The sequence below is a fragment of the Vicia villosa genome, linkage group LG1, assembly GCF_029867415.1.
Source record: "Vicia villosa cultivar HV-30 ecotype Madison, WI linkage group LG1, Vvil1.0, whole genome shotgun sequence".
NCBI lineage: Eukaryota > Viridiplantae > Streptophyta > Magnoliopsida > Fabales > Fabaceae > Vicia > Vicia villosa.
In genome coordinates, this window is record NC_081180.1 from 160,541,299 (window position 1) to 160,561,647 (window position 20,349).

At 37.4% G+C, this 20,349-nt stretch overlaps 1 protein-coding gene across 1 annotated transcript; it reads right to left on the reverse strand.

The window, feature by feature from the left end:
* Positions 1 to 4,380: 4,380 nt before the first annotated feature.
* LOC131619711 (probable pectate lyase 4) lies at positions 4,381 to 6,957 on the reverse strand. The gene is made up of 5 exons (XM_058890780.1): positions 6,483 to 6,957; positions 6,033 to 6,384; positions 5,202 to 5,412; positions 5,026 to 5,094; positions 4,381 to 4,939 (listed from the first exon to the last, which is right to left on the reverse strand). The coding sequence occupies exons 1-5, from the start codon at positions 6,754 to 6,756 to the stop codon at positions 4,700 to 4,702; spliced, it is 1,146 nt and encodes a 381-aa protein (XP_058746763.1). The 5' UTR covers positions 6,757 to 6,957; the 3' UTR covers positions 4,381 to 4,699.
* Between the last annotated feature and the right edge of the window lie 13,392 nt (positions 6,958 to 20,349).

A 20,349-nucleotide genomic window follows, 5' to 3' on the forward strand; every position in this document is an offset into this window, starting at 1 on the left:
TATGATGATTCTTGAAAAGCTTCTTCTGATCATCATCCATTTCTTGCCTTGTAAGCCTTACGCCACTGGCTTTCACTGGATGTTTGTAACCATCCATCAGAAGATCCCATAATTCACCATCTAGACCAAGAAAGTAACTTTCCAGTTTATCTTTCCAGTATTCAAAGTTTTCACCATCAAATACTGGTGGTCTAGTATAACCATTGTTACCATTGTATTGCTCAGCAGAGCCAGATGTAGATGCAGTTGGATTTGTTTGAACTTCACTAGCCATCTTTTACTGAAGCGTTTTTCTCTTCCTGAATCTTTTCTAAACACGGTTAAGTGCTTGCACCTTAGAACCGGCGCTCTGATGCCAATTGAAGGATAGAAAAACACTTAGAAAGGGGGGGGGGTTGAATAAGTGTAGTCTAAAAACTTGAAAGATAAAAACAATTTGCACAGTTATTTTTATCCTGGTTCGTTGTTAACTAAACTACTCCAGTCCACCCCCACGGAGTGATTTACCTCACCTGAGGATTTAATCCACTAATCGCAACAGATTACAATGGTTTTCCACTTAGCCCACGACTAAGTCTTCTAGAGTATCCTGATCACAACCTGGTCACTCTAGGAACAAATGCTTAGACACAAACTAAGACTTTCTTAGAGTATCCTGACCACCACGTGATCACTCTAATTACAACTGCTTAGACACAAGCTAAGACTTCCTAGAGTATCCTGATCAACACTTGATCACTCTAGTTACTTACAAATTAATGTAATCAAATAAGAGTTTTACAATGCTTCTGAAAAGCTATAATCACAACAGTGATATTTCTCTTAATGTTTAAGCTTAATCTCAGTAATATATTACAACAGCAATGTAGTGAGCTTTGATGAAGATGAAGTTTCTGAGCTTTGAGTTGAACAGCGTTTCAGCAAGTTTTTCAGAGTAAGTTCTTTCAGAATTGTTAACCTTGCTTCTCATCAGAACTTCATATTTATAGGCACTTGAGAAGATGGCCGTTGGGAGCATTTAATGCTTTGCGTATTCCGTACAGCATTGCATTTAATGTTTCACGCTTTTGTCAACTACCTCAAGCCTTGTTCACGCTGTGTCTACTGACGTTGCCTTTAATAGCTTCCAACGTTCCTTTTGTCAGTCAGCGTAGCCTGCCACCTGTACTTTCTTCTGATCTGATGTTTGTGTATACAACGTTTGAATATCATCAGAGTCAAATAGCTTGGTGCATAGCATCTTCTTGTCTTCTGACCTTGAAGTGCTTCTGAGCGTGATACCATGAGAACTTCAGTGCTTCTGCTTCTGATCTCAAGTTCTTCTTATGCTTCCATAGACCCATGTTCTGATTCTGCCTTGACCATCTTCTGATGTCTTGCCAGACCATGTTCTGATGTTGCATGCTGAACCTTCTGAGTCAAAGCTTCTGAGCGCTGATTTGTGCATACTCTTTATATATTTCCTGAAAGGGAAATTGCAATGTATTAGAGTACCACATTATCTCACACAAAATTCATATCCTTGTTATCATCAAAACTAAGAATATTGATCAGAACAAATCTTGTTTTAACAGTTTTATCATGTAAGTGTAGGTCTGAGATGTACTTAATTCGTTGAACATTCACTGCTTAAATTAAGATTTTACTGTCTTTAAGTTTTTAGATTTCAATTTCTTGTCAAAATAATTTTAAGTTCTCTAGTGTTGATGATATTTATTTAATCATTCTTTTTATGACACTAAGGAAACCTGTAGTATTTTAATCCATTCACTATGTTTTTGCTTTTGCTTATTACATTTTTTTTCTGCGCTTTTATCTCTGATTTCATAAACGTAAATATTTTTGAATTTGGTTTCAAAGGGTACAGATTTATTCAACCCCCCTTCTAGACCGTATCATCTCCATATTCTCCATCAACAATTCCAGCGTAAATGACCTCCTCTATGAGCAATAAGGATTCCTCTGTGAGGATCCAACATACGTAATCACCTTATAGGCAGTTTTGATAAGATTCTTCATTTTAATCTTTAGTTCTTGCAAAAATAAACCAACAATAATCCAAAATTTATATGATAACATGAGGCGCCTCATTAAAAACCTTTGCACATCACTACCAACGTAAGGGAAAAGAGTGTTCCCACCAAATAAAGAATTTCATGAAAAATGTAACCATACATGCGATAGACATTGCTTAACGCCCTAAAGTAATTAATGGCTTATGACTAATATCTTCATCTATCACCTTCATGCACTTCTGGAATAAGGCGGCTAAATCTTTATCTTCAAGGGCTATATCTTGCGGTTACAGTTCTAGATTTACGCCTACAACATCCACTTCCTATATGTTTGGTTATTAGGCTTGAATCACGACCATAATTATCTTTTTCAGCTTCGAGATCTCTAAGTAACATTTTTGGAGACCTCTGAATCACTCTAGATAACCCCCACTCACCCATAAGAGAAAATGGTATTTCACGCCCAATATAATGCGGATGCGTGGCTCCCTGTTGGTTGAAAGCAGGCGCCTTACGATCATGTTATATGAAAAAGTTTCATATATAACAAAATATGTTACCTTGATTAGCCTTATGCTCTACTCAATTCCAAATAAGGTCTTTAGGGTAATATAACTATTTAGCTGCACTTGCTCACCTAAGAATCCTACCAATAAGCATTTGAAAGCTTTGAAATCATTGAGATCCATGCTGAGTCTTTCGAAAGTGTCTAAAGAAAGGATACCTACATATCTTCATGGATCAATCAGTACATTTAATCTCTCAGTCATCACACCTCACAATTATGACCATGGGGTCGTAGTCAAGTGGATGGATGTCTGTTGTGTCCTTCTTAGAGAAGGTGATTTCATATTCAATAGTCTCTTTCTCATCTGAGTCAAGGCCCGTGGGGAAAGCTCTATATGGTTAGAAATTGGCGCATGTACCTTCTACAAACAGATCTAGTCTCCCCGCCTCCGGCGAATTCTCCTCCTATGGTGCTAAGGGTGTGAGGCACAATATTACGACAAATCCTCCTTTTATGGTGTTATGAGGTGTTTATCTCCTTGATTTGGTATGTCTAACTATGGGGTTGGCGCAAGAGGAATGTCATGTATATGGAGAACCTCGTGCCAAATTTTCTCATGGCAAGTGTTCAAAGGCGTGATGTTATCTATAGGCATCCCTCTCTGTTTGAAGGTCTCCCTGTCCTTGATGGGGAGGTATAATGATTTCTACATGAGTGCTATAAGTTATTAGAGTTTCCAGATGTTCTATAACATCTCTGGCCTACTTCCTGGCATTTCTCTCATCGCCATTTATGTGGCATTTAGCACACGTTACTACCTTTGCAAAGGAAGTTGCATGTCTCTAGGCGAGGGACTCATTAAAAGTCCAACCCTTCCCCCATTGAAAAAATGCATCCACAAACATCTCTTAATTAGGACGAACAACTTTGATAGTCTCCTCAATAAGCGGGCAAGATATTCTCTCATAGAATCAAAAGAGCCCTACTAGATGTTGAACAAGCTATTAGTAGACATCTTTCTGTGTCTGTTTACCTCAAAATGATGGACCAACTACTTCAGTAGGTTCTAATAGCTGGTGATTGAGAGTCGGGGTAGAATCATATACCATCTTAGTGGTGCATCCCTGAAGGTCCCAGAGAGAAGTTTACACCTCATATATTCAAAGGATCCAATTATTGTCATATGTGTTTTGATGTAGATGACATGCTCTTAGAGGTCACCGCGTCCATCATTGGCCAATGATGGCAACTTGAAGTTCTCTGGAACCAGTGCATCCCATATCTCATAAGAGAGAGGTTAGGGGTCTAGAATTACATCCATATACTAGTGTGGCTGGATATGAAGGATGTTGTGATTATTGCAACGTAAGTTGTCCATGGCGGCACGTAAATCAGCCATGGCATCCTCATCGACACCGGAATCACTATTAGTCTGAGTTGCTACCTTAGTGTAATATTGATAAGTGGGTTAATATTTCAAACGATGTGTGCGCATTATGATAAATGGGGCACGAGTCAATAAACGGGTAAGTAATAGCCCGGTTCTGGGGCGACGAGCAGTATCCGCCCCTTGGTGTATCTTACACTTCCCCCAATGGATCTTCCACAAACATACTGGTACAAAGTGATATTCCAATGAAGTGATAAGAATACCATTCTATTTAATCACTAACCGCCATATTTTTTCCCTTTTGACTTGTTTTGTTCCATCTTAAAATATCATATGTTGAAATGGAATATTCATTCAGCTTCGCGCCATTCCGCTCCTTTTCGTCCACTCATTTTATGATATCCAAAGATAGGCTCATTTTATGATATCCAAAGATAGCCTAAAACAGAGTTATGGGGTTTGAGACAGAAAAAAAAAAGGGAATCTATACCATTCTATTAGAAAGAAGATTTTGAGATGTTTGGTATGGATAGCTCCACCCTAGTCTTGGACATTAGATTGATGTTAAGAATAAACAGAATTACACTATTATTGTTTTTATTGTGGAGCGTAAAAAGACCCTAGTACACCATGCTGAGTGCAGAGTTATGTTATTTATATTCACATGAACTATGAACTAACTTGCAAGGCCTACAAGATAAACTTGGGGGGAAGGAAATCAATCAGTTTAGTTTACAGTGGTAAGTGTATGTATGCAACCGCGCTTTAGCTTCCACGCTTTAGCTTCTATTCTGCACAAACGGTTTGATCCGCTGGCCGCACAACAGATTGCCATCCAGTACAGTGTTGAAGAACTTGCTTTAGATCATCTGTTGGAGGTTCCACTGTCCATGTGTGATAGTGTTCACTCGGATGAAACACTTTAACCACAACATTCCCTGTCATCAACCCTGGTTGAGCACCATTTAAAAATAAGTCCCCTTCAGAGATTATGTGACCAGTTGCTTCAGCTTCCTTGTCTGCTGCCTGCAGAAAGATATCACCAATTCAATCTTGTTATTATCTATCCAAATGAAAAGCCGTTAGAAATAATATCGCAAAGTTACACAAACCTTCTCATGAAGATACTTAAACGCAATCTTCTTCTGGCCCGCTTCATAGATATTATGTTGAGAGAATATCTAGTATCAACACATAATGAAATGATAAGTTTGGAGATCAATCAAAACATGTTTCGAAATTCATCTTAAAAGCAATTTCAAATTTCAATCAATGAACACACAATCACCTGGGATTCAACACTTGCACAAACAGCATATATGCCCCAGTTTCTGCTGTAATTATTGTACAGATGTACTTTGGCAAACCTAACACGAGGATGCCTCTGTCGAGTACCGTTGAAAAAACAGTGGTGTATGGTGACTTTTATGCATCTATCATCAACATGTGAGGGATCTGATCCAATGAGTATTGTTTTGTCATGATTATGAAAATGACACCTGAAATAGGAAATCAAAACTTTTTCAATATAAGGCTACATACTAAATTAGTGCATACAAATAATCCAATTTCAATCCACACCCCATCTAGTTTGGGGATCATACATCTGACACCTATGAAACACAAACACAAACATGTATACCAGAGACGACACAAATACATAGAATCCGATAATAGTTTGAAAAAATGGAAATGGTTTAATGTAAACTAAATGAGTCGGTGTCACACACCGGACACGCTTTCTGCAATGTCAATGCTCTACATACTTTGTTTTAGTCATGCAATTTCATGAATCAATTTCAAAACACGAGTCACTGTCAAACAATGGACACGCCTTCAATATGAAGTGTCAATGCTACTACATAAATTAACATAGTCATGCAATTCAAACTATCTATTAGAAACTAATCAATATAATTAACGCCTAATGAATATGATACATACAGTGAATATAAACATATTCTAATACCATCAGGTAAAGATCGTACTACTCATTTTCTAACTTCGTGAATCAGATTCAAAACATAAGTTAATATGAGCTATCTAATGGATGATCCAGATTGCATCACAGTGAATTCCCAACTACAACAAATCCAAATCCAAATCCAAACCATCTCACCTTGAAATAGTAATTTCAGTGCTACCTCGAGTAATATCAATGAGCCCGTCTTCACAATCACTCAAAGTACAACGATCTATCCATATATGTTTAGAATTAGGTTTGATCTGAATAGCATCAACATCATGCCCTCTACCTCCTTCCACCTCCATATTACAAATAATCACATGTTCACATTGCTTCAGCTTAAAACCCTTTCCAGTCAGCTTAACCCTTTGCCCCCTCCCATCAACTGTCTTATAAGATGACACACTCAAGTAAGACGAAAGATGAATCGTACCCGAAACCTCAAACACAATCCACAAAGGTTCCTTTTGGCGACACGCCTCACGCAATGATCCCGGTCCATCATCTGCATTCATAAATCATAACAATTAACAACTCAATCCAATCCATCAATGTTCTAATAAAATCTCTTCAATAAATTCATTGAGAAATAGGTAAACAAACCTAAGAGTGATGTGACGTGATAAAGAGAGCCATGAAGTCCGCCGATTGCGAAGCGGCCGTAGCCTTCGGCTTGAGCGGCGAGGGAACGGAGAGCGGTGTCGGCGTTGGTGTAAGGTAAAGAGATCATGTCGGTGTTGGAATTGGAACCACCTTGGTTATGGTTTGGTGGGTTATGAGGAGGATTAGAGGTGGGGTATTTATGTGGAGGAGTGGGAACCGTGTTGTGAGGGAGGGGAAAACGGTGTTTGGGGTGATGTCGGTGTGCGTTACCCATTTTTGTGTGGTGGTGAATTTTTGGAGTTTGGATGTAACTTTCAGTTGTGATGATTGTTGTAACGAAAACTGAGAATAGACTTGTGTGTTTGGTAACGAATCTTAGTTCTTTAATTGTTAGTTGTTGTTACAGTAACTAGTAACTGACCGACAGGAGGTCACTTTTGCCCCAATGCTATTGTTACTTTTTAAAGAGAAATTATGTTAAGCTAGATAGATATTTTAAAACAATGGAGATGGAATAAAATTGGGTGACCAGGAAAAGAGTGGAATACCATGAAAGGAGTTTATAGATTAGATATCTTAAATGCGACGCCCTAAAGTAGAGGTCGATCTACAAGATTATTATTATAATGTTTAAGTTTGTAAGAGAATGTGATATAATATGACTTATGGTTTAGAGAATACATAAAAGTTTTATGTGGAATGTCTTATATATGAGGGGCGATTATAGACATCTTTTGTTTTTAGCATAGAATGTGGGTGGAAGGTTGTCTGATGACATCTAACGATAGGCAGCAGCCTATGGGATGGATCTATTCTAAAGCTCTAAAGCATGACTACACTGTATTTTCATTGTATTAGTTGAGTGACTTATGACTGATATATGTGCCTCCTCTTTTTAAGTATGTGGCCGGTCCATAATAGTTGTCTCTGAGACACTCACTTCTTCTAGTTATACAGAATCCAAGGATAATTAATTAATATTCACAAAGTGTTCTTGCTAAAACAAAGTACATATGCGTAATAATCTTTAGCTGGTAAGGATTGCTAGAGACTTTAGTATTTATGAGGGTTTAGAGCAAGCTCACTAGGGTGAAAAGCTCTGTTTTAGGGGTGTTTTCTGTGAATACACTACTACAAAAAGGATATATAACAACACTCACGTTACCACAGTCAAATGATTCACCGTAGTAGAATCTATTCAATTAGGTACTTTCTTTTAATTTTCATTTTAAGCCACCTTTCACCACGGTTGGAAGTTTCAACCGTGGTAAAAGGTGACACATGGTCATGAGTTCGAATCTTGTGGTTGTTGTTCAACTGCTGCATTTTTTATATTTTATTAAAAGGCATACAACAATGGTTGTTTAATCAATTGTTGTTGTATGTAGCGTGCTATCCACTTTACTACTACGGTTGAAAGTTCCAACCATGGTGAAAAGTCACTCAGGGCCATGGGTTCAAATTCTAGCACCTACAGTTTTGCTTTTTATTTATTTTTAAACTATTTTTCACAACGGTTGGAACTTCCAACCGTTGTGAAAAGTCACTCAAGTTCATGGGGAAATATAAGCGTGTTTATTGAGTTTCTTCATCGTCCTTAAACAAATCTTTGTTATCCATTTAATGAGTATCAACGCTCAAGACACTACCATAAGTGATCCACGTGAAACCTAAAACTTATACCAACTTCCAACTTAGATAAACTTCATCTTTTACCTCCAAACGTCATCATTCATTTACGACACTCTACTTCTTCACTAAACCAAGCTCAAAAATATCATTTCTTCCATAAGAAAAACTCAAAAACATCACCTCTTTCAATAAGAAATTTCAGAAGTCCGCCATCTCTTCTCCAACTTGAATGAGACAAGGAAAGTATGGATTCAAGTTAGCAATGTTAGTTGTTGTTGTTCTTTCTTTTATTATTGTTGCTGTTGTTTTTCTTGTTGTCATTATTTCTGTTCTCATTGTTGTTTTGTTGTTGTTCTTGTTGTTGTTTTCATTGTTGTTGTTGTTCTTGTTGTTGTGCTTGTTCTTGTTGTTGTTGTTGTTGTTGTTGTTATTGTTGTTGTTGTTGTTTTTGTTGTTCTTGTTGTTCTTGTTGTTGTTGTTGTTCTACTGGTGCATTTTTTTATCTTATTAAAAGACATACAACAATAGTTGTTTAATACAACCTTGATTGTATGTAGCGCGCTATCCATTTTACTACCACATGCAATAGACCGTGATTGTAAATAACCCACCTACAACCGTATTCTACCTAAAAACGGTTGTTAAACCATTATTATAGGTTTTCGTAACCATTTTTATATGTGTTTTTCATAGTAGTGATATAAGATTGGATCCCCTCAACCCTAAGGTTGAGGCATTTGTAGAGGTTTATCAGTCTGGAATTGTGGGCTCTAAAGAAGTAACAACCTACCTACATTGACTATAAAACTCATTGACTATCTATTTCTCAAGGAATCATTGTCATGACCTCTTTCCCACATGATTATGGATTGTATACATGCCACCATCCCCGCTTTCCTTCCAAATGTGTTTTTAGTGAGCGAAAATCATGCCTATGCGACACAGCCTTAGGCAGGTGCCTAATAAGGGTGGCTCCCCGTGTCGCACCAAGCGGGTCTTTCATAAATATATCACTACACGGTCCCTCAAACACGTGGACTTGTAAAGGGCGAAGTGATTAAACTCATCTTCCACGCAGTTTTGAACCTTTCTTTCCTCCAAGCGAGTCCCATATATGGAGGAAATCCCTTGGTCAAGGGTGAGTCCCTTAATTAGGGGTGAGTCCCACATGCATGTATGATTCGCAAAGTCCCTTCTAGATGTTCTTTGTATGGCTTGTATATCAGTTGAGGGATATCTGTTAGAACAAGATTTGTTCTGATCAATATTCTTAGTTTTGATGATAACAATGTATATGAATTTTGTATGAGAAAATTTGGTACTCTAATCCTATGCAATTTCCATTTCAGGAATCACATAAAGAGTATGCACAAAATCAGCGCAAGAAGCACTGACTCATAAGGTTCAGCATGCAACATCAGAACATGGTCTGGCAAGACATCAGAAGATGGTCAAGCAGAATCAGAACATGGTCTATGGAAGCATCAGAAGGACTTGAGATCAGAAGCAGAAGCACTGAAGTTCTCATGGTATCACGCTAAGAAGCACTTCAAGGTCAGAAGACAAGAAGATGCTCTGCACCAAGCTGTTTGACTCTGATGATATTCAAACGTTGTTTACACAAACATCAGATCAGAAGCAAGTACAAGATGGCAGGCTACGCTGACTGACAAAAGGAACGTTAGTAGCTATTAAAGGCAACGTCAGTAGACACAGCGAAAGCAAGGCTCGAGGTAGTTGACAAAAGAGTGAAACATTAAATGCAATGCTGTACGGATCACGCAAAGCATTAAATGCTCCCAGCGGTCATCTTCTCAAACGCCTATAAATAGAAGTTCTGATGAGAAGCTAAAAATAACACTTGCGCAAATATACAGAAACGCTGTCAAATTCAAAAAGCTCTCAAACTTCATCTTCAACCTCACTACATTGCTGTTGTAATATATTTGTGAGATTAAGCTTAAACTTAAGAGAAAATCACAGTTGTGATAATAGCTTTATAAGAAGCATTGTAACTCTTAAAAGAATTTGTTTACATTTATTTGTAAGAACTAGAGTGATCAGGTTGTTGATCAGAATACTCTAGAAAGTCTTAGAGGGTATCTAAGTAGTTTGTTCCTAGAGTGATCAGGTTGTGATCAGTATACTCTAGAAGACTTAGAAGTTGTCTAAGTGGAAAACCATTGTAATCTTGTGTGATTAGTGGATTAAATCCTCAGGTGAGGTAAATCACTCCAAGGGGGTGGATTGGAGTAGTTTAGTTAACAACGAACCAGGATAAAAATCATTGTGCAAATTGTTTTTATCTTACAAGTTTTAAAAGCTACACTTATTCAAACCCCCCCTTTCTAAGTGTTTTTCTATCCTTCAATTGGTATCAGAGCCTGGTTCTAAGGGGCAAGCACTTAACCGTGTCTAGAAAAGATTCAGGAAGAGAAAAACGCTTAAGTCAAGATGGCTGGTGAAGATCCAACAAATACATCTACATCTGGCTCTGCTGAGCAATACAATGGAAATGGTAACAATGGTTATACAAGACCACCCGTATTTGATGGTGAAAACTTTGAATACTGGAAAGATAAACTTGAAAGTTACTTCCTTGGTCTAGATGGTAACTTATGGGATCTGCTGATGGATAGTTACAAACATCCAGTGAAAGCTACTGGTGTAAAGCTTACAAGACAAGAAATGAATGATGATCAAAAGAAGCAATTCAAAAATCATCATAAGTGTAGGACTGTTTTGCTGAATGCTATCTCTCATGCTGAATATGAGAAGATATCTAACAGGGAAACTGCCTATGATATATATGAGTCATTAAAAATGACCCATGAAGGAAATGCCCAAGTCAAGGAGACTAAAGCTCTTGCCTTGATCCAGAAATATGAAGCCTTCAAGATGGAGGATGATGAAAATATTGAGAAGATGTTCTCAAGATTTCAAACGCTAACTGCTGGATTGAGAGTTCTTGACAAGGGATACACAAGGGCTGATCATGTCAAGAAGATCATCAGAAGCTTGCCAAGAAGATGGGGTCCTATGGTGACTGCTTTCAAAATTGCCAAGAATCTGAATGAAGTCTCTCTTGAAGAATTGATCAGTGCTCTGAGGAGTCATGAAATTGAGCTGGATGCTAATGAACCTCAGAAGAAAGGTAAGTCTATTGCATTAAAATCTAATTATAAAAAATGCACTAACGCTTTTCAGGCTGAAGAAGTAGATTCTGAAGAATCAGAATCAGAAGAAGAAGATGAACTGTCCATGATCTCCAGAAGGGTAAACCAACTCTGGAAGAGCAAGCAAAGGAAGTTCAAGAGCTTCAGAAGTTCAAAGAAGCCGAGGAGAATCTTCTGGAGGCAGAAGATCTGACAAGAAGAAGATCATCTGCTATGAATGCAATGAGCCTGGACACTTCAAGAATGAATGTCCAAAACTTCAGAAGGAGAATCCCAAGAAGAAGTTTCATAAGAAGAAAGGTCTTATGGCAACATGGGATGATTCAGAATCAGAATCAGAATCAGACTCTGAAGGCGAGCAGGCAAACCTTGCATTGATGGCCACAGTGGATGACGGATCAGAATCTACATTAGAATCAGATTCTGAAGAGGTATTTTATGAACTATCTAGAGAAGAGTTAGTTTCCAGTTTAACTGAACTTCTGGAACTCAAGGCTCATCTTAGTATCAAATACAAAAAGCTGAAAAAGCTATTTGAATTTGAAACTAAGAAGCTGGAAGTGGAAAATTCTGAACTGAAGGAAAAAGTTTTAAAATTATCCAAAGATATTGGATCTCCCTCTGAATCAGAAAAATCCATTCCTAGTCTCAATCATATTCTGAAAGAATATGACTCGAGCTTCAGAAAGTTTCTATCTAGAAGTATTGGCAGAAGTCATCTTGCTTCTATGATATATGGTGTTTCTGGAAACAAAAGGATTGGCGTTGGCTATGAGGGTGATATCCCACGTAAATTTGAACCTGTAGATGATTTGAAAATCACATACAAGCCGTTGTATGATCAGTTCAAATATGGCCACTCTCATGATATTAGGCTCACTTTACATGCCAAAAGCTTTAACACTACACACACCAAGAAGCATGTGACACAACCTAAAAAATATCAGGCTGCCAAATCTAAAGAATATCATGTTGTTCCTCCTGTTACTTATCATGCTAAACCCAAGTTCAATCAGAACTTGAGGAAAACTAACAAGAAAGGACCCAAGAAACTGTGGGTACCTAAGGAGAAGATAATTTCTGTTGCAGATATCCTTAGCAGCAAAGAAGACAAAGAACAAAATGTCATGGTACCTAGACTCTGGGTGCTCGCGACACATGACGGGAAGAAGGTCTATGTTCCAAGACCTGGTGCTTAAATCTGGTGGAGAAGTAAAGTTTGGAGGAGATCAGAAGGGCAAGATTATTGGCTCTGGAACCATAAGTATTTGTAACTCTCCCTCCATAACTAATGTACTTCTTGTAGAAGGATTAGCGCATAACTTATTGTCCATAAGTCAATTAAGTGACAATGGTTATGACATTATTTTCAATCAAAAGTCTTGCAAGGCTGTAAGTCAGAAGGATGGCTCAATCCTATTTACAAGCAAGAGAAAGAACAACATTTATAAGATTGATCTTTCAGATCTTGAGAAGCAGAAGGTGACTTGCCTTATGTCTGTTTCTGAAGAGCAATGGGTCTGGCACAGAAGATTAGGACATGCTAGTTTGAGAAAGATTTCTCAGATTAACAAACTAAATCTGGTCAGAGGACTCCCAAATCTGAAATACAAATCAGATGCTCTTTGTGAGGCATGTCAGAAGGGCAAGTTCTCCAAACCTGCTTTCAAATCTAAGAATGTTGTCTCTTCCTCAAGGCCGTTAGAACTTCTGCACATTGATCTGTTTGGACCAGTCAAAACAGCATCTATTAGAGGGAAGAAATATGGATTAGTCATCGTAGCCTCTGGACATGGGTAAAGTTCTTAAAACACAAGGATGAGTCTCATTCAGTGTTCTTTGAATTCTGCACTCAGATTCAATCTGAAAAGGAGTGCAAAATCATAAAGGTCAGAAGTGATCATGGTGGTGAATTTGAGAACAGATTCTTTGAGGAGTTCTCCAAAGAAAATGGTATTGCCCATGATTTCTCTTGCCCTAGAACTCCACAGCAAAATGGAGTTGTAGAGCGAAAGAATAGGACTCTACAAGAAATGGCCAGAACCATGATCAATGAAACCAATATGGCTAAGCACTTCTGGGCAGAAGCAATAAACACTGCATGTTATATTCAGAATAGAATCTCTATAAGACCTATTCTAAATAAGACTCCTTATGAATTATGGAAGAACAGAAAGCCCAACATTTCATATTTTCATCCTTTTGGATGTGTCTGTTTCATTCTGAATACTAAAGATCATCTTGGTAAGTTTGATTCTAAGGCACAAAAATGTTTCCTTCTTGGATATTCGGAACGCTCTAAAGGCTACAGAGTATACAACACTGAAACATTGGTTGTAGAAGAATCAATCAGTATCAGATTTGATGATAAGCTTGGTCTTGAAAAGCCAAAGCAGGTTGAGAATTTTGCAGATATAGATATTGATATATCAGAAGCTTTAGAACCAAGAAGCAAAGTTTCAGAAGCTGAAAATCTCAGAAGCAAAGAATCAGAAGATCAAGTTGCTGCATCTTTAGAGAATCTCATAATTTCTAAAGAGCCAACAGTCTGAAGATCTTCTAGACTCACTTCAGCTCACTCAGAAGATGTGATTCTTGGAAAGAAAGATGATCCTATCAGAACAAGAGCATTTCTTAAGAACAATGCAGAATGTCAATTAGGTCTTGTTTCTTTGATCGAGCCAACTTCTGTTGATCAAGCTCTAGAAGATCCAGACTGGATAATTGCCATGCAAGAAGAACTTAATCAGTTTACAAGGAATGATGTATGGGATCTTGTTCCTAGACCAAAAGGTTTCAACATCATTGGTACAAAGTGGGTTTTCAGAAACAAGCTTAGTGAGAAGGGAGAAGTGGTAAGAAACAAAGCCAGACTGGTGGCTCAGGGTTATAGTCAGCAAGAAGGTATTGACTATACAGAAACCTTTGCACTAATGGCCAGGTTAGAATCTATTCGCTTATTAATTTCTTTTGCCCTCAGCATAACATCACTCTGTATCAGATGGATGTTAAGAGTGCCTTCTTAAATGGTTATATAAGTGAGGAAGTCTATGTCCACCAACCTCCTGGTTTTGAAGACTCTAAGTCTCCAGAACATGTTTTCAAACTTAAGAAATCATTGTATGGATTGAAACAAGCTCCTAGAGCTTGGTACGAAAGATTAAGTTCTTTCCTTCTGGACAATGGTTTCACTAGAGGACAAGTGGATACGACTCTCTTATGTAAAACATCTAAGAAGGACATTTTAATTTGTCAAATTTATGTTGATGATATTATTTTTGGAACATCTAATGCTTCACTTGGAAAGGAGTTTGCTAAGTCTATGCAGGCTGAATTTGAAATGAGTATGATGGGAGAACTCAGGTATTTTCTTGGAATTCAAATCAATCAAACTTCTGATGGAACATATGTTCATCAAACGAAGTATGTGAAAGAACTTCTGAAGAAGTTCAATCTTTCTGAAAGCAAAGAAGCCAAAACTCCTATGCATCCAACGTGTGTTCTAGGTAAGGATGAGGTAAGTAAGAAGGTTGATCAGAAGTTGTACAGAGGTATGATTGGATCTCTTCTATATTTAACTGCTTCTAGACCTGATATTTTATTCAGTGTTTGTTTGTGCGCTAGATTCCAATCAGATCCTAGAGAATCTCACTTAACTGCTGTTAAGAGAATTTTGAGGTATCTGAAAGGTACTACTAATGTTGGTTTAGTCTACAGGAGATCTAAAGAATACAACTTAGTAGGATTTTGTGATGCTGACTATGCTGGAGACAGAATTGAAAGGAAGAGTACTTCTGGAAGTTGTCAATTTCTAGGAAGTCACCTGATCTCCAGGTACAGCAAGAAGCAAGCTACCATTGACCTCTCAACAACAGAAGCAGAATATGTTGCTGCTGCTGGTTGTAGCACACAAATGCTCTGGATGAAGAGTCAGCTAGAAGATTATCAAATATATGAGAGTAACATTCCTATCTTCTGTGATAATACTTCTGCCATATGTTTATCTAAAAATCCTATCTTACATTCCAAAGCTAAACATATTGACATTAAACATCATTTCATTAGGGACTATGTTCAGAAGGGTGTTCTCTCTTTAAACTTTGTGGATACAGACCATCAATGGGCTGATATCTTTACAAAACCCCTTGCTGAAGATAGGTTTAAGTTTATTCTGAAGAATATCAGTATGGACTTATGTCCAGAATGAGAAGATAAGAAGGTCTTACGTATGGCTAAGTTCTGAAATGTGTTGGGATTATGTTTTTATAAAAAGTTCTAATTATGATCAATTAGAAGTTCTGATTCTGTTATTACTAACGTTTCATTATCTAAGTTGATTCAGAATCTCTTTTAAAGTAAAATAGCTGTCACCAGTTTTTCCAGAAAATGAACACGTGTTCACTATTTTTGGACAAGCATGCGTGCAGTTGAGGAGACGCCGCCCTAGGTAACTGTGCAAATCATTTTATTCTGTCACTTTATCTCTCCTAACGTCATATCTCATTAAATGCAAATTGATGTCATGTTTTTCTGTAATCATTTCACTTAAACCATATTGCAGTTATTATTTTCTTTTACCCAACCTTTTATATACTCCTCTTCATCTTCATTTCATCTTTTTCACTCTCTCTCCTCATTCGTCCCTCTCTTTTTGCATTCAACGCATAAACCCTAGTCTGTGTCTGCATCTTTGCATTTCACCATGAATCCTTCATCAAACTCTTCAAACCAAGCAGAAATGTCTTCCACTCAACTGGTTTTCAGCAAGCGTGGTTTTGCTCCATTGAAGACCTGTTCCATTCCTGCTTCAGAAATGGAAGTTCTATATGAATCATCAGTGGATTTTGAAAATCTGAAGATATATGGTTTCAAACCCGAAGCAAAGACAATGGCTCAAGGCTGGTCAAACTACCTTGATAGATTGGTTGGACCAATTTATCCGGCTCTTGTGAAAGATTTCTGGGCTCATGCAATGGTTACCCCAACTGCAATCATCTCCTTCGTGTTAGGGAATGAAGTTGTGATAACTGAGAAGTTCTAAAGGAAGTTGTACAACCTGGAAGATGAAGAAGGATGTACTGGTCCTCTTCATGGCAGAGTTTGTTGGTGTTGAAAGTATTTGTGGGTAAATATTTTCGGTAATATATCGTATCCACAGGGATTGGTTAATATCACTGCCGTTCTATAGTTGTTTATTTTGAGTTAGGAAAATTGAGTTTGGTTTGTTTTATACTTCTAATAATATCAAAAACAAATAATAAAATAAAAGCAAGTAAAGGACTTTGTGTTAACAAATAAAGAAAGATGTTGAGCCTTTAGGGTTCATCAACCTAATCCTATACAATTATCAATTAATTCCCAATAGAACAATCCTTTGAATCATTATCTTCACTTATCCTCAAATAAGATTCCATGTCTGCAAATCAAATTAGATAAACTTTTACCGGTATGAGATTCGATCTCTCCAAATCACAATAACGATAATAGTAATTAAGAACGATAATTATGAAAACCCAATTACAATTCCATCTCTGCAAATTATAATTGAATCAATATAGTAACCTAGGGCAAAAGTAAAAATCCTCTCTTTCGATCGAAGATTCAACAATGATGTAAATTAAAAACAAGGTTTCTTATTGATAATAAATTCAAACAATTGTTCACAGGGATTAATCAATGGTAATGTATATTCATAGGTTAACTACTACCTTAGACTCAACAAGAGGGATTTAGCTCTCCATAGACATGAAGAACATACGAGAATCAATGGAGGAATTCATCTTCATCAATAGAATGCCTTCAATTGGTAAAGAATCCACCTTCTATTGTTATTCTCAGCTTCAGAATCAGATAGCTCTCCTAATTTCGCTCCCACAAAGTATCCTAACCACTTGGAAACTAGGGCTTTAAAACAGAACTGTTGGGCTTTTAACGCCGAGGCCGCGGCGCGGCAACGGGCTGGCGCGGCGCGCCCCTCAAACAGAGATATCTTCGCGGCCCGCCTAGGAACTCTCGCGGCGCGCCCTTTGTACTTTCCATCTTTTTCTTCAGCCTTTGAGACTTCCAGCTTTCTTTCCTCCTCATGTTCTTCTTAAGTTCTTATTCAGCTCAAAACCTGCAACAATAACACCCACAAGTGATTCGATTTGCTTTACGCACGAACTAGACTTATTCAGTTCAATTCTTAATAAAAACCTATGGATTCATCACATTTTTGCATTGGTTTAGAGAAGAAATCACTTATATTAACACATGAATTTACCATTAATTTACTCCTAACAAACTCTCCCCAACTTAGAGTTTTGTTTGTCCCTAAACAAAATTACTTACCTCCAGCAAAGTTTACCGACAATCAAGCAACAAGTTTTTCAACACGTTTTTCTTAAGTGGTTCAATCCAGTAACTAAGTCAAATACTCCTCTTCCACCCGCAAACTCAGAACATACACATGAAACAAACTTTGAAAGCAAATCACCTCCAGAAGTTCAAAACACTACACAATTGTAATTGAATCAGCACTAATCACTCTCATCAAAAAGCATGATGAATAAACGAGGGGTTAAACACTCATCCACACAATTAAATCAACAAAAATCCATATCATACGTTTACCGAATTGCTAGCATCAAGTCCTGTGAAATCTGAGAATCAGAAGGTCTTTCTCGGGTTGTAATGCGGTTTAGATTCAAAGAAAAGAAGATAATCAAGGGTTGTTCCTAATCTAGGGAAGCATCCAAATCATAACTCATTCCTTCTTTTCTATAACTTTAATTCTCTCACCCGTTCATCCTTTTCCATTCGTAGCTTGGTTTTTCTCTCTCACTTTTTTTTTTCAACAACTATTATATTCAAACGTTGTTCTTTTTCCATCAATTTTCTCTTTTTTTTTTCAAGCTACGAATTCTTTAGCCTTTCACCAATTACCACATATACTTACTCTTCTTTTGAGAGTGAATCTCCCCAACTTGGAGATCAACCTGTATTTAGATTATATGAATGCTCCCCTACTTTCTAAAAAAAGGTCAAAGAGAAAACACATCACCAAATTTTATGGTTGATGGTCCAAAACAAAACTTTTTATTGAGATCAAACTCACCAGGTATTTCCTTGGTGCATATTATGATACTTACCTTGACCTCAGGCTCAAAGAATGGTTAGCAAAGGATCACACTCTCACAGAAGAAGATAATTTTTACGGTGGAGTCGGCTCAAAGAACTCTCAAATTCAAACAATTGCCTAAATCACTTCCACAGATTTCCACAGACGATGCAACAACCGGTTTAGCATGATACGAACACGTCAAAAATAATTGATGGTCTTCCTGCATATAGTAAACAATGGAAAGCTTTCCTCACAATGGTTAAGGCTAAGCTGATCCAATAAACAATGTACCATAAAGAACTTCTGACAGTATTTACTAACACCTTAAGTTTCATTGCACACATTAAGAGTTTGAGTTTGAAAATTCATACCTGCTTTGTTACTTATTGAAAAAGAAAGTGAACTAAAAAAAAATTTCAAACATTTTCACTTCACTCACTACCACTTTCACGCATGTTGCTCCATTGTTGGTGCTTTGCTTGAGATTCTCATTCTGTTGTGGGACTACTTACTCTAAATCGGGAATCAAAGAAACAATAAACAAAAATTGAAAAATGCAAAAGAGTAAATCCACCCCCAAACTTGAACTAAACATTGACCTCAATGTTTCGTAACAAGCCCGATAGGGTTGACTCACAGAGGGTATTGCAATATCAATTGCCTCTTCCTAGCTTTCACCAGAAAGGTTCCCTTATTATTTCCTGAAATAAAAATAAACAAAACAAAATAAAACATTAGAAGCGTGGTTTGCCTCCCACGAAGCGCTTCGTTTAACGTCGCATGGCTCGACGGTTCATGGTTGAATCATCAACCATTGTCTCGTTTTCTTGGCACTTTTCTTACCAATGTGAAACCCCAAAAGTATTTCATATTTTCTTGTTTGGTTTCTTCATCCTTAATTCTTACCAGTTCAACTCGCGATCTCTCTTCCTTCATTTGTTTTTTCCTCTCCTCAAGAGAGATAACCTCCTTATCCGTTAATTTCTTCTTCGGTGAAAACCTATCCTTGATGAATTTGACACATTTTGGCTTAAACTCTAAACCTTCTAAAGATGGGATGGTGATTTGCAAACGGCTAAACATTTCCATTGGCCGAAAGTAATGGCTCTCATTCCCTTCTTTATTAGGAACTTGTGGAGGAAGTAATTCCAATGAGAGTTTATGCTCATTTGCATTACTACTCTTCTTCAACTCTAAGTCCACCATATTCTCTTTTGAAAAAGTTTCAACTTTTGACGTTTCAAACTCATTCACGACTTCTTTTATTATATCCTCCTTTTTTGTTCCTTCGACGAACACGTCTTCCACTTTTTTAGGAGGTCTTGGATAAGGTAGCTTCATTGAAAGCTCATACTCAACTTCTATATTTTTCTTGATGTTTACATCCTCTATATTATCCTTTTCAACAACATCTTCCTTGTCATCATCATTGTTTCCAACTTCCTCATCAATCACTTTTATACTCCTTATAGAAGTAGCATTGCAGGTTTCTACATAAGTCATAGGGTTTTGAAAGGTTGAAGCCTGACTTACATTTTGCTCGGTGAAGAATTTGGTAAATTGAACATCTTGCGTTTCCCGGTTTTGTTGAATGGATAAAGAGAATTGCATGAATTGATTCATGGTTTCCTCTAACTCCGAGGGTCCACTTTGATAACCTTGATTATAATGTGAAAGCCCTTGTTGTTGATTTGTCATTGACATTTGTATGAACTGATTCATGGTCTCTTCTAACTCAGAGGGTCCACTTTGATAACCTTGTTGTTGTGGCGACGGTTGAGTGTACGGTTGAAAGGCTTGTTGTTGATATTCATGGTCAGCTATATGATACTCCATCGATGGTCTCTTCTAACTCAGAGGGTCCACTTTGATAACCTTGTTGTTGTGGCGACGGTTGAGTGTACGGTTGAAAGGCTTGTTGTTGATATTCATGGTCAGCTATATGATACTCCATCGT

Coding starts and splice junctions, on each gene's coding strand:
- LOC131619711 (XM_058890780.1), bottom strand. CDS start 6,756: ATGGGTAACGCACACCGACATCACCCCAAACACCGTTTTCCCCTCCCT. Junction 5,413..6,032: donor ACTGAAATTACTATTTCAAG/GTGAGATGGTTT, acceptor TTCCTATTTCAG/GTGTCATTTTCATAATCATG. Junction 4,940..5,025: donor TTAAGTATCTTCATGAGAAG/GTTTGTGTAACT, acceptor ATCTTTCTGCAG/GCAGCAGACAAGGAAGCTGA.